General features: G+C 40.3%; 1 protein-coding gene across 1 annotated transcript in view; it reads left to right on the top strand.

The window, feature by feature from the left end:
• Positions 1–9,073, top strand: part of SLC35D2 (solute carrier family 35 member D2) — a 103,147-nt gene extending 94,074 nt beyond the window's left edge. Inside the window, exon 12 of the mRNA XM_089662140.1 lies at positions 7,551–9,073. Coding sequence (XP_089518266.1) covers positions 7,551–7,698 — 148 coding nt within the window. The 3' untranslated portion in view covers positions 7,699–9,073. The remainder of the gene's footprint in view (positions 1–7,550) is intronic.
• The last annotated feature ends 4,871 nt before the right edge of the window (positions 9,074–13,944 follow it).

The following is a 13,944-nucleotide window of genomic DNA, read 5'->3' as shown; positions in this document are numbered from 1 at the left end:
TCCAGTATACAACAAAACATCCAGCCTCCTGGCTAGCTATGAGACACTTTGGGGTTTATTTACTAAAGCTGGAGAGTCCAAAATCAGACTCCCTTCTGCATAGAAACCAATCAGCTTCTAACCTCAGCTTGTTCAATGAAGCTTTGGCAATGAAACCTGGAAGCTGATTGGTTTATATGCAGAAGGGAGTCTGATTTTGGACTCTCCAGCTTTAGTAAATAAACCCCTTTGGGTCAGCTTAGACCTGCAGACCCAACACACCCTTCATGCAGCCTCTCTCTAAATCAACATTGTCGGTTCCTGATTAACCAGCTAAAATTCGTTTAGTGGGTGGCCCTGTTGGCACTCTCCTGCCCTATTTTCTTTGATTGAAAAATTGAAGGAACTGGGTGGAATTGATGGCTGAACAGTGCCTGCATCCAATCAAATCCAAATACTGTTCAGTTGCAATCAACATACCTTAGCTGCAGTGGTAGATTCACCCATCCATGCTGCTTAGCTTGTATAGAGGAATCCTGTTAGATTTTTGTTGTTCAGCCAGAAGGCTTAACACACACCACACACACTTCTCAACCTGCAAAAAACATACATTATGTCCCAGTTTTTGGCCACACGTGGTTTCATTCAATCCTATCAACATTAGGTCAAGCATCAAATTTCTTGCATCTCCTAGTCTTTACTAGTGGTGTATTTGGCTCTTGTGCTACCTTAGGTAACAAAATCACCAGCACCTGTGCACCCCCCCAAGCCCCTGCTGCTGCCACTAAAATTTGGCACCCCCCCACCAGCACATAACACCCGCCCTTCAGCCCCCTTCATTCCCCGTGAACCCCCCAGCCCCCAATGCCACCTACAGGGAGAGAGACTTAGTCAAGCACTAACCTCAACCTCTCCGAAAAGCAGCCATTAATACCTGGAGCCAAGCCCAGTGTCTACCTTTCTTGTGCGGGAAGCTTACACCCTCCAGCAGCATGCAGCCTCCTCAGATTCCATGGCAGAGTCTTACCAGGTCCCCATCTCTGCCATGTGTGTCCCTTCTTCTGGGGGTGTGGCACTGTCCCCGCTGAAAATTGCCACGTTAGGCAAACACCTTGTTTGCCTTGCAGTAAATACACCACTAGTCTTTACCCTTATTCAGTTCCTCTTTGGTTTGTTGTTATAGTATTATATTTGAAGAAGCCATATTGTAGTCTCAGTTGGTCTTGTACACACACACAATCGATCTGCATAGGAAGAAGAGATGGACATGCTGTAATTTAAACTTTATGCGTTTTTAAGATCAGTGGTCTACTTCTTTATTGGATTATACTAGGCTATTTATTTGAAAATCGCCTAAACACATTTTTTTTACACAAATGATTTACATTAATCTGGCAATGTTGCCAATCTATAGCTTTTTAAATCATATTTACACTGTATACTGAATAAGTCAGTCTAAAAGGCCTTTTCACTATAAGTCACAAAACCAAGCTGGGCAGTGTGGCCGGGGACTATAAAGGGACCATAGGCCCCAGTGATGATCCCATCTAAATAATATACAGAATTCCACAAATATATTAAAGTGGTTGTCAAGCAGATAAATACATTAGACAAATGATAAAAGTTACAGCCAATAAAATAAAATGTACATTGTTTATTATGCATATATGATTTCCATAAAATAGGAGGCCTACCTAACTTCCAAACAGCATAAAAGGACCCATCTTAATTAGACATATTGCATAGCTCTATATACCTATCCAATGACATAAAACAAAAAAAAAATAAAATAAATAAATAAATATATATATATATATATATATATATATATATATGTATTAGTGTAGACATGGATAAATCGTGTACCTATCTGTGACAGGTACATGAATTGGGCACAAGCACCGACACTTTAGGTGCTATCCCCCACGGCACTCATAACATGTGACCTCAAAAGCACATAAACTAATCCGCTAGCATATTATATTATAATATATTACTTTATCTTTCTACCAATAGATTCACTGTTGATTCACTGTTGATCAAAAAAAATCTGCACCTCTCCATGGTAGTAGATAATCTTTCTACACCATTCTTTATTTTTTAAAATGCCCAAGCACATGGTTTCACATTGGTTGTTATTCATAACCACATTATTTCCTCCTTTGTCAGAGGATTTCACAACAATATTGTCAAATATTCGTAATCAAAAGACTCTTTGGTAGTGAGATTATGCAATGTCCAAGGGTTGCTGGATCATTTTTTCAATTTCTGTTGCAGTTTTTTTGCAAAAAAATCATAACTACTTGTATTAGTCTATATTGCTGGAAAAGTCTTCTATCAGTTTAAGTCTCTTGTCACACTGGATGTGAATTGGCATGTGATTTGCATGCCATGCGACTTACAAATTGCATGCCAAGTCACACCCTATTGTCCACAATTACAGTGACTTGGTCAGAGCCACACTGATTTCTAAAGTAGTACATGTACTACTTTTGGTGCAATTTGCATAGACATCTGTGTCAGATGTTTGCAAATCGCACCTGAAATTGGCATGTCGTCCACCTTTCAAATCGTGCAACTTCACTGTACGCCGCATGATTTTAAAGTCAGGTTCGGTGTGTCCGGTATGTAATCCTTTATTTGTATGACCTCAGGTTCCTCCCTGTCTTCATCTTCCACTTCACTATAGCTTTGCTCCCATAATTCAACAAGATCTTCAAGTGCTTTATATTCTCTCATTGTGAATTGTTTTTTACTGTCTCACCAAGGAGAAATTCCTTTTTGTTGTCCTCATAATACATTACTTTGAGAGTTAGATTTCTAGCAAATAAGTTAAGATTTTGGTTAACTTCAATGTATCAGTATTTTGATATGGGCAAAAGCTTAACGTGTAAGTTTGCCATTTCACCAAAAAATTAAAGGGTAAAGTAACTCCCTACACCCTCCCCCTTTCCTGGTCCTGCTGCATTTACCTCCACAGTTGATTAGCTGTCACTGCCCACACAGCAGGTGCAGCGGTTCAGAGATTTGAAAGACATGGACTTCCCCTTTTTTTCCTATCTAAACTTTTGGTACAATGGAGATATGGAACTTTACTGTGAAGCCATACCGTCTGGTTGGAGCAATGATTTTCAATACTGTAAATGTTATATTTCTCTTTGATTTCTTTGATAATCCCCAACTGGGATTAGTTATGTGTACCTACAGTGAAGAGACCTTTTAGACTGACTTACTCAAGGTTCAATTTGAGTAATGAAATTGAGGAATGGCAACATTGACACATGAATGTAAATTATATGCACTAATTAATTTGTGAATGTAACCTTAGATAAATAACCTCATATGATTTCCTGCAGAAGTAGATTGTTGGTCTAAAGCTGGCAATACATGGCTCAGCCAGTGGGCTGAACATAACTAAACCAATTCCGCCTTTTGCACATTTGAAGTGCATGCAGGAATCCTCCCTTCTGTGTCATTGTATTCTGATAGAGGGGGAGTCAGCTGGACTCCTCCGCTGTTAGAATACACTGGTAAGCGGTGCAGCGATCAAACTAAAGTTTTCCAGCAAGCCTGCTCCTGAGCTGAGCTGATCAATAGATCATCTACTGTTCAACAAAACCAGCCAAAGATGGATCGAAATTTTGCTGGTCCCTGTTGAACTGGGCAAATTTCTATCCATCTATATCTAGCTTAATGTCTTGGCGCCGGCCGAACGCAAATGTGAGGCCTCCCGGCATCTGGGCCTAGACGCTGAGCGGCCGCACATTTGTGTTCTATTAAAAAAAAAAACGCGCTGAAAGCGCGCGCTCCCAGCACACATGTTCGGTACTCACGGAAAGGTCCCGATCTCCTCTTTTTCGATCGTGACCTTTCCCGATCATGTGACCGCCCTGACAGCGAATCACGGCGGTCACATGACTCTAAAACCCCGTTCCGCCTCCCAGCTTCTGGAACCCTTAAAGGGCTGGGAGGTGCCTGTGCTAAGGGGTTAAGAAACACAAAGGTTCAGTTACAGTCTATCCATCTTATCTTTCTATGTGAACTGATGGTTTGGAAAAGACTAACTGAAAGCTGATACTATAAGTGTGTCTTCTCTAAACATGATAATAGTATAACAATAAACCTGATAGGACTGAATTAGGTCAAAGACTAGAAGGTGTAAAAATATTTGATTCTAATGGTATGATATTTTTAATCTTTTGTAATAAATTTATGAAAAAATATCCTAAAGTCCAACTCTGGGGAAACTTGAAAATTATCTCTTGCAGTGGGTCTAGGAGAGAGCAGAAGCACTTTTACTTACCTGATCCACCGCTGCCCTGGAAAGCAGCACTTCCCTATGCTTCGGCAGTGGACTGTCCCTTGGCTAGTGCAGGGCTATGGATCCTATATTGGTCTAGGTGACACCAAGACCTTAGACTTTTGGAGCGTAGGTGAGAAGACACTGCAGGGATTGGTCTAGCAGTGGAGACCAAAATGAGCAATACACCCTTGTATAGGCACAGCCCCAATTCAAGGTATAATTTTTAAGTTTACAGAGTTGGGCTTTAAGAATGATACTTAAACAGTATACTTATACTTCAATAGATATCCAGGATGGTGGTACAGACAGTAGTCTCAACTGACTGTGATCATTATACTGTATTTGACTATATACAGTACTCCACTTAAAAAAAAAACTCCACCAAGCATTTAATATTCAGTAGTGGGTGAAATTCTGTTAATAAAAGCACACATTACTGACAGTAGTTATATAAAAAAAAAAAGATTGAGATAAGAACTGAGAATACATAGTAACCCTGCAGTAAATCTGTCCTATATGCAGGCCATTTTTTTCTGGCAGAACTGTCCAGAACCATGTTCTGGCTGCTCCACCTATGGACACAGGCAGTGGGGGGATCGATTTTTAATCTGGAATGTGAGGACTGCTACTATGCTGGCTGTGGAGTAAGCAGGTGGGCATATTTGCCAACACTGCTTCTGTAGTTCTGGCCAGTGGCAGCCCTGACGGTCCCTGGTGGAATAATTGATTGCGATACACATGTTACATATCGCCACGTAAGGTGGAGTGAGAGTAATAATTCTAACACCAGACCTCCTTCATAACACTAAAATGATGACCTGTAGGGGCTTTTGAAGCGTTGTCTATAGAAAATATAAGGTGCTAAAGTTTGACACAATTTCATAGGTGTACACAAATGTAAGGTTTGGCAAGTTGGGTATCTATTTATTCGGCACAGCCTCATCTTTTTTATATTTTACCAAATATTTGGGTAATTTATTGCGTTTGTTTGATCTAAATTCACTTTGCAATAATATCGTGTGACAAAAAATTGGAACTATCACTATTTTAATCTCTAGGGTGTCTGCTTTCAGAACATATGTAATGTTTTGGGGGTTTTGTGCAATCTTCGGGCCTAAAATTATTATTTTTTTTAAACGTGTGTGCAAAAAAAAAAAAATGCAAAAACGGCTGTGGCATCGAAACGGTTAAACCCACAGGCATAGTAATATGACCATGGGGTGGGACCCTGTGTTTCCATTATTTTGAAGCCAGATTTGGGAATACTAACCATTGTCTGAAAACATGTTGTCCTGCTATTTAACAGCTTGCAGAAGAAAAGTTGGCTCGTTATCATCCATCATATTTATTTTCTTTTTATACTACATAAGAAAAATATGACAAAAACTGAAAACATACCGTAAATCTTAAGATGATTGCTGCTTTGAATTGCCACTTTGAGTTGTCTGCAAGCATAGCTCAAAAGAATTGCATGTTAAGTAAAATTGTATGAGACACAGCATTTTATACAGAATTAATAATTTTCAGCTATTACATTTTATAACATTTTTAATATTTGGTGACATTTAAAACCAACAGCAAACATGTGCACGACAGACAAACAAATCCATTCAAATCAAAAGCAAAAAATGCCTCTAAAGTGTAGCAGTCATACAGATAAATCTTCTCTGCACCCGTCACTTACGTCAGCTTTCCAATCCTCAGAGGCTTTAGGCATGTTGTATACAAACGTCAAACAAACTGTAAGAAACCTAAGCTGGCTATACATTGATCAAAATTCAGTTGGTTCAGCAGGGAACAGCCAAGGTTCGATCCATGTATGGGTAGGCTGTTTAATACAAGTTGATCCATCGATCAACTTGGGTACAACCAGCCTGTCAGATTTTTTGACATTCAATTACTGCTAGCGGCTACAACCGCTAGCAGTAACCATTGTGTGCCAGGAAGACGCCCCATGCCTCCCTGCCGACAAAACACAATAGCGCCACAACAGACACACCCGTAGTGGAAGGAAAGAAAATTAAGTAATCTATGGGCTGCTTTACTTGAAGGAAGAAATTGTAAGGGGTGTATCCGGTGTTCAGTTGGCCACACACATTACAATTTAATTGTCCAATCACTGCTTGATCTCCTTTATATTTACCAACTAATTTTGCTTTTAAAGGTCTACCTAAATAATCCATTCAATATGTAACTAATCAGCTACACCCTCACACTATATAGTTGTTGGAAAAGTGTCGGGGTTAAAATGTTCTAACTTATCCAGTCAATATTTCATATGACCTCATCCAAATTATATGAATAGGTTGGAGTCCTATATACTTTTAGGATTGTATGTCCAGTTCTCTTGGACTTTACTACAGTTGCCAAACTATTTTGAAGTAATCCTATAAGAACCAGGCACACTTGCTAACTTTTTTAAGGTCAGTGACTCAGAAATGATTAAAGCCAATGCATAAGACTGAAAGCTAGGCAACTAGCATGTTTCTATACTTGTAGGGTCTTTAAAAGGAAAAGAAAATTGGGAAACTTTTGAATTGTTTGAAAAAACCATCTAGCTGCATTAAATGGGACTTTTGGCCTACCTCATAGCAGGCTATCTCCTCTTCAGTCTATCATAAATCCTGCTGCCAGACTCATCCACCTTACTAATCGTTCCATATCTGCCACCCCTCTCTGCCAATCCTTCCACTGGCTTCCCGTTGCCCAACAAATAAAGTTCAAAACATTAACAATAACATATAAAGCCATTTATAACTCTGCCCAAAATTACATCAACTACCTTGTCTCCAAATATCACCCAAACCGTACTCTCCGCTCCTCCCCCGACCTCCTGCTCTCTAGCTCCCTTTTCTCCTCCCATGCTCGTCTCCAGGACTTGTCCAGAGCCTCCCCCATCCTCTGGAACTCTCTAATCCAATTTATCAGACTATCGCCAAGTCTACTCCCTTTTAGGCGATCTCTGAAAACCTATCTCTTCAGGGAAGCCTATCCTGCCTTCAGCTAATAATGGAATCTTCTTTTGCTCCTACCAGTCCATCCCCCATAGTTTTACCTTTTTGTACCACCAGCCCCTCCTAACCCTCTTGTATTGAACTGTATTGTTGCTGTATTGTCTCCCGTTATATTGTAAAGCGCTGAACAAACTGTTGGCGCTATATAAATCCTGTATAATAATAACTTTAAAGATGGTTACAGCCTTTAAATAAGAAGTTGAGGCAATGTCAAAATCCATGTAGCTAATTTTATATTGTGTTTCCTGTTTCAGCATGGCAGGTGGAGTGGCGTATTCTTTTGTAACCTTGTGGGCAATCCCCACGACATCAAAGAGCATTCCAAAGACTACTGTCCGGCAAGAAAAGAGAACTGCATCGCAAAGTGAAGAATCACACATATACAAGCCTAATAGTATTTAAGAAATTCCAGACTGCAGACCAGTATAACTGGATTTACATGCTAGAATTCATGTTTTTAATTGAAGTCAGTTATAACATATTGAGCCTATGAAGATGCTTTAGCTTTGGCTCTTCTTCCATAAAATGGAACATGTCCAAGTACAGAGGCTACACTGTGAAGAACCTATGGTGTTTATATGAAGTATATGACACTCATCATATTCATCTGCCAAAGGATAAGCTGTTACCTGTTGCTTTGTTTAATAACTGGTAACAATTACTTTGCCTCACTGAATTCTACTCACTGATTTTTTTTCGACCAGGACATCAATATTAGTATTTTAAAAAGAGCCTTGTATGGTTACACGTGAACGTTTCCTAAAGATGCAATCTCTTTGATATCTAGTAGACCATCCAGAGCATCAGAAATGAACCCTCCTCTTCCAATTTGGAAATGCCCAATGAAAGCTTGCTAAACTTCCATAAGTGTACCTGAAGTCATTTTATGTTTTCTTACTGAGAATCTGGAAGTCTTTTTCAGACTTGCAATAAATAATGAAACATCTTTCCTGTGAATCCAAGAGGCATCACCTACAGACTTTCATGTATTGAATAAATGTTTGTTAGATAGACAATGTACTTTGATGCACTGTCAAGTTAATATGTAACATTGTTACAGCACTTTACATGCCCGAATGGCAAAAAATAAATACTTTTTTTTACATAATAAATTTTAGGACTGATTACTACCAAAGTACCCAATGACTAAGGTTAAGATTAGCAAGAGTTGGAGTGTTCTTTAGACCCTGACATAGGGCTCCTACTTCAAAGTCTATGCTCTTATTGAAAAAAAAATACACAAAAGAAAATATTCTGCATTAATTTAAAGTAAAACTATTGGCCAAATGTTGTTTTTTTTTCATTTTGGATGGAGCAATGGAGGGTTATAACCCCTGTCAGATTTTTTTTTTCTGCCACCTGTGTCCCTTTTAAGAGATTTCCGTTAAGTTCCTGTCCTATAGTGAAACAGGAAGTGGGCAGAAATCCCTGCAAATTAAGGAAATTCCTTGGGGTCGCCCAGGCCACAAGAACTAGTATCGCCATTGGAAGATTTCCCCCTTATTTTTCTTGGGACAACTCAAAATTTAAGATTTTCTTTTACTTTTATTTTCAATGATAACAGTAAACAGGACAAATAGAGAGGGTGAATCTCCTTAACGGGATCACAGATAGCAATAAAAACTGACGGGGTTCTAATCCCTCAAAAACTATCCTATCCAAAACTAAAAAAAAAGTTTTTCCTTTAGTAATACTTTAATAGAACTATTTTTATTAGGATCTGTAGCATAAAAATTATGATCCTGGATATAAAAATAAATATTTCAAAATTCGGGAATCTGACGCACTTGTATTAACTTTTAGCGTTGTCATTTTTGTCATGTAATTTGTCGCAATTTTATTTATCACCATTGAACTTGTCATTGCTGGAACATAGCATGAGAGATGCAAAAAGTGACATTTTAGTGGTAGGTTGAGATTTGGAGGGCTTAGTCAGCACTTTCGGTATCATATTCAATATCAGTTTTTAGAGGACTGAGCCTTTGAGAAAAATTGTACATTTGGACCCTATCCATGATGCCAAAAGCTATAAAAATAATGTAAGACCTGGATCAATGGGCATGTGGCTTGTGCTGATGGCATCAGTTTAACGCAATATTAAAGTCTTTTTTTTTTTTTTTTTTAATAACAAACATGTTATACTTACCTTCTCTGTGCAGTGGATTTGCACAGAGAAGCCCTGATCCTCCTCTTCTCAAGTCCCCCACTGACACTCCTGGCCCCTCCCTCTTGCTGAGTGCCCCCACAGCAAGCAGCTTGCTATGAGGGAACCCAAGCAGGCTTGGGAATCAGCCACTGCTCTGCTTGTCCATTCACACCCAGAGCCATGGCTTTACCCCGCTTTGCCCCCTTCCCTCTTCATTCGCTCACTGGCTGTGATTGACAGCAGCAGGAGCCAATTGCTTCTACTGCTGTCTCAGCCAATGAGGAGGGAGAGTCCCTGGGCAGCTGAGGTTCTTGCTGGATTGAGAGGGGGGGCTCAGGTGAGTATTAGGGGGGTTGGGGGAGCTCTGCACAAAGGTTTTTTACCTTCATGCAGAATATGCAAGAAGGTAAGAAACATTCTGCCTTTACAACCACTTTATAGCTGTATTAAACCCAAAAGCAATTATTTATTATACTGCAGCTTACTAATCTTTAGATGGGTAGCTGCGTTAGTTTTCTTTTTGTATGCTTTCCTTCCTTTATTTTCACCTGGTGATCCAGTCAGTAAGTCTGTTTTTCAGCAAAAAAAGATCTCCAGCAAATGTTTCAGTTAGAGGGTTGAGATAAACCATTTGCCACTGACAGCAGTGCTTACAATGATCAGCTTTTATTAATTCATGTAAAAACTTTGTCAAAGGGAAAAAAAACAACAACTTTGCTGTAACTGCTTGTGTAACTGCAGTGCGAGCTGATGTTTGGCTTCAATTTGTAAGTGTATCTACTAGTACATCTAACACTACCCTCCCCAAAGATTGACAATGCTGCTGTCTAAAGGTGTCTCTGTTACTCCTTCATCCAGCGTAGGGAGCACAGGAGGTGTATTACTGGTCAGATCACCAGGTGAAAACAGAGGAGAAAAAAGCAAAAAAAAAAAATCAAATGCAACGACCACATCTAATAATTGGTACGCTGCAATATATTACTGTACATTTTTGGTGTTTGGTTTAATACCGCTTTAATATTAGTTTGAGACACTTCTGAGATTATTCAGAATTCACTGATGAAAGAATTTGACTTCCTTCTGACCTGCGTTTAACCTGCTTATATGTTTGCATGGGGCTGCAAAACCAAATCAAAGTGAACAAAAGCCCATTGACATGATTTTGGAAAATGATGATTGCGTTGCCAGTAGGCACACATACAAGCAGGTTATAATTAGCTAGATAGGTGCTGCCCCAGAAAGGAGGTTAGAAGTTAATGCCTTTCCAGGTTCTTTAGCTTTTGATGGGATCTTTAGGTCTGACCCACTGCACCTGTGGATATAAAAGGGACAGTGGGCCAAGTTCTGGGTCTTTTGCCATTTGGTCTTTTGCCTTTTCGTCCTTTCGTCTTGCTTTTTTCTTGAGAGCCCATAAGGGAGAAGATTGGAGAGCTGCACCTGGGAGGAGTACAAGAATTTCGCCTTCTACTACCTTGATGTAAGTTGTCATAACCTGGGGTTCGTCCCAAAGACCCCAGCTGCTGGACAATGCCTTTGATAGACTCTGTAATTACTTGGACTCTACCTCTGCAGGTATGCCAGGGCAGTACATAGCCCGATTAGGAACTTTTGATTGAAGTTCTGCTGGACTATCTTGTCTGCGTTGGACTCTTGTAATGTTGCACTTTAACTCAAGTAAAGCATTAAAACTATGCCTTCTGCCTGGTCTGAAGTCCTTGAAAGGGGTGCACTGCAAGTAACTGACACTATCGTACACCTAGTCTACAGTTTGGGTCACTGTCACACGTATTAACATGCTAAGCATCACCTTAACCACTTGCCTACCGGGCACTTATACCCCCTTCCTGCCCAGGCCAATTTTCAGCTTTCAGTACTGTTGCACTTTAATTGACAATTGCGCGGTCATGCAACAGTGTACCCTTATGAAATGTTTATCTTTTTTTTCACACAAATAGAGCTTTCTTTTGAAGGTATATAATCACCACTGGGTGTTTTATTTTTTGCACTAAAAACAAAAAAATAGCAAAACATTTTTAAAAAAAGGTTTTTCTTTGTTTCTATTATAAAATTTTGCAAACAGGTAATTTTTCATCTTCACTAATGTGCATTGATGATGGTGCACTGATAGGCAGCACTGATGGGCACTGATAGGCAGCACTGATGAGGTGGCATGGATAGGCTGCACTGATGAGACGGCACTGGTATGCAACAATGATAGCGTAACTTATGATGGCACTGACTGCTGGCACTGCTGGGCACTGACTGGCGGCACTGCTGGGCAGCACTGAAGGGGGGCACTGCTGGGCACTGGTGGGCGGCACTGCTGGGCACAGGTGGGCAGCACTGGTGGGTGGCACTGATGGGCACTGAGAATCATCAGTGCTCTGATTATTGGTGCCGATCAATTGCCGGTTATCGGCAGTACTTTCCTCACGCTGTGACAGCGTGAGGAATGTCCAGCCAATAACCAGCAATTACATTTATCAGTGATCTGCTGTGTCATTGGACACAGCTGATCACATGGTAAAAGGCCACTGTGATTGGTCTTTTACCACATCACGTGATCAGCTGTGTCCATAGGACAAAGCAATCACAGAGATTGCCTGGTGTGCACCCCCAGGGGCACACGAGAGGGCACGTTCTGGGAGGACAACATTTGACGTCCTCCCAGAACTGGACAACCGCGCTGTAGCCATCATTCGGCTATAGCGCGGTTTGCAAGTGCTTAATGCAAGTTATACATGTGGTTGCCACAAGCAACAAAAGGTACATTCAGCAAGCAGCTTGTTGCAAATGTGTTCCTGTTATAGGTAGGTCAGTCTCTATACAGGGAGATATTATCTGCACTCCCTACACCGCATTCCATCTCTTCTAGCAGCCGAAGCAGTGACCCAGAAACAACTGTTGTAAAAGTGACTACAGAGCTCAATCTCAGTCCCGTGAAGACTGAGATTGAGCTCTGCAGTCACTTTTGCAGCAGTTGTTTTCTTATTCTGAGTCACAATCCCATGCAATATCCTTTTGCTTCTTTTGGTCACTTGACCATGTCAACCGTGCTTGCGCCTATCAGACAATGTTTTCAGGGAAACTGTATATGCCATCATAAATTTTGATACTGGCAAATAATTTGGCAACTTCGGTCACAGAGACACCAGCTAAGCGGGCACCAACAATTTGCACTCTTTGAAGCTCAGTAAGCTCCGATACGACTCCGTATTATTAGCAGCGCACACAGTGAATGATGAAAGGCTTCCCATCTGTTAGCTAGGTGTCTTATCACAAAGCGGAAGCAAAATAATGTTATATCACCTCCGCTTTCAACGCAAAACATGTCATCACTTTAATGCCTGCAAATAGTGTTGTGTTTCCATTTTTTGTCTAATCCCTGTATTTACTCAATGCAACCACATATTTTATGTTTTAAAAAATGGGTACTATATTGTGTTTGTGTGTGCTTAAAAATAACTTAGGTGTATTTTCTACCGAAGATGTAGATTTGATAAACAGTAGTGGAATTATCATGTAACATTTGCTAATTCCATCATTTTATTTTTTGAAAACATAAAGTTTTAGGGGGTTTAAGCAATTTTCAGGCCTAAAATGTGTCAAATTATAGCATGTGTGCAAAAAAAAAGAATGGCTTTGCCAGTGAAAGAGTTAAGTCATCTCACAGTTTGCTGTTGCCTCCATGTCTTGACATCACCTTCCATTCTGCTGATTTTTTTGCTTATTTTCTTTTATCCTAAGGTTGGGTATCATCAGGGTGGATGTTACCATCATTCTCTCTGTTCCCTGCTCACCTGTCACCTTTAGGACTGCTGTCGCCTCCAGTTTGGCTTTTTCCTGACATCACCTTTCGTCTTGCTTTCTCTTTCAATGCTGCCACCCTAAGTCTGACTGTCATTCCCAGCCCTGCTGTCTCCTGGTCAGCTGTAATCTGGACTGCATTAACGTAAGATGTTACTAATAAAGACACTATAAAAATGAATGTTTTGTTGTCTTGCTGCTTGGTCTCTGCTGTCTCACTGTCTCCTGCTTGGCCATCACTTCCACTTTGGGCATCACCTCCATTTCTGTTACCCTCTGCCATGTTGTCAAAACCAGCCAAGGTTTCATCTGCAGAAAAGCTGGGGGTTATGAGGAAAAACACATTCTTGTTAAAAACACACTTTTCATAATAGGCACGTCACGTGTATCTAAAACCATCACTTCCATTTACAGTACATATATTTTTGAAGACCAGGCCTATCAGACCAGACAACAGTGAGCATGTAGCAATTGCCTTCTGCCGTCTATTCAAAAGACATCTATGAAGTTCAACTATTCATAGCTAAAAGCAGATCCTGTGGGGATCATAGGGCTTGGAGTTACCAAACAACTCCCTGGCACTGTATAACAACAGATAGAGGAATGTTGTTCTCTGGTGATAAAGGGGATATGAGCTGCCTGTCTTTACTGTTTCTAAAAAAAAAAAAAAGCCAACAGAATCTCAGATCCTAAAT

The sequence above is a fragment of the Staurois parvus genome, unplaced genomic scaffold, assembly GCF_062004578.1.
Source record: "Staurois parvus isolate SC_StPar_1 unplaced genomic scaffold, SC_StPar_1.0 ptg001432l, whole genome shotgun sequence".
Lineage (NCBI taxonomy): Eukaryota > Metazoa > Chordata > Amphibia > Anura > Ranidae > Staurois > Staurois parvus.
The sequence above is the reverse complement of the archived record's forward strand: the minus strand, read 5'-3'. Positions and strand labels throughout refer to the sequence as shown.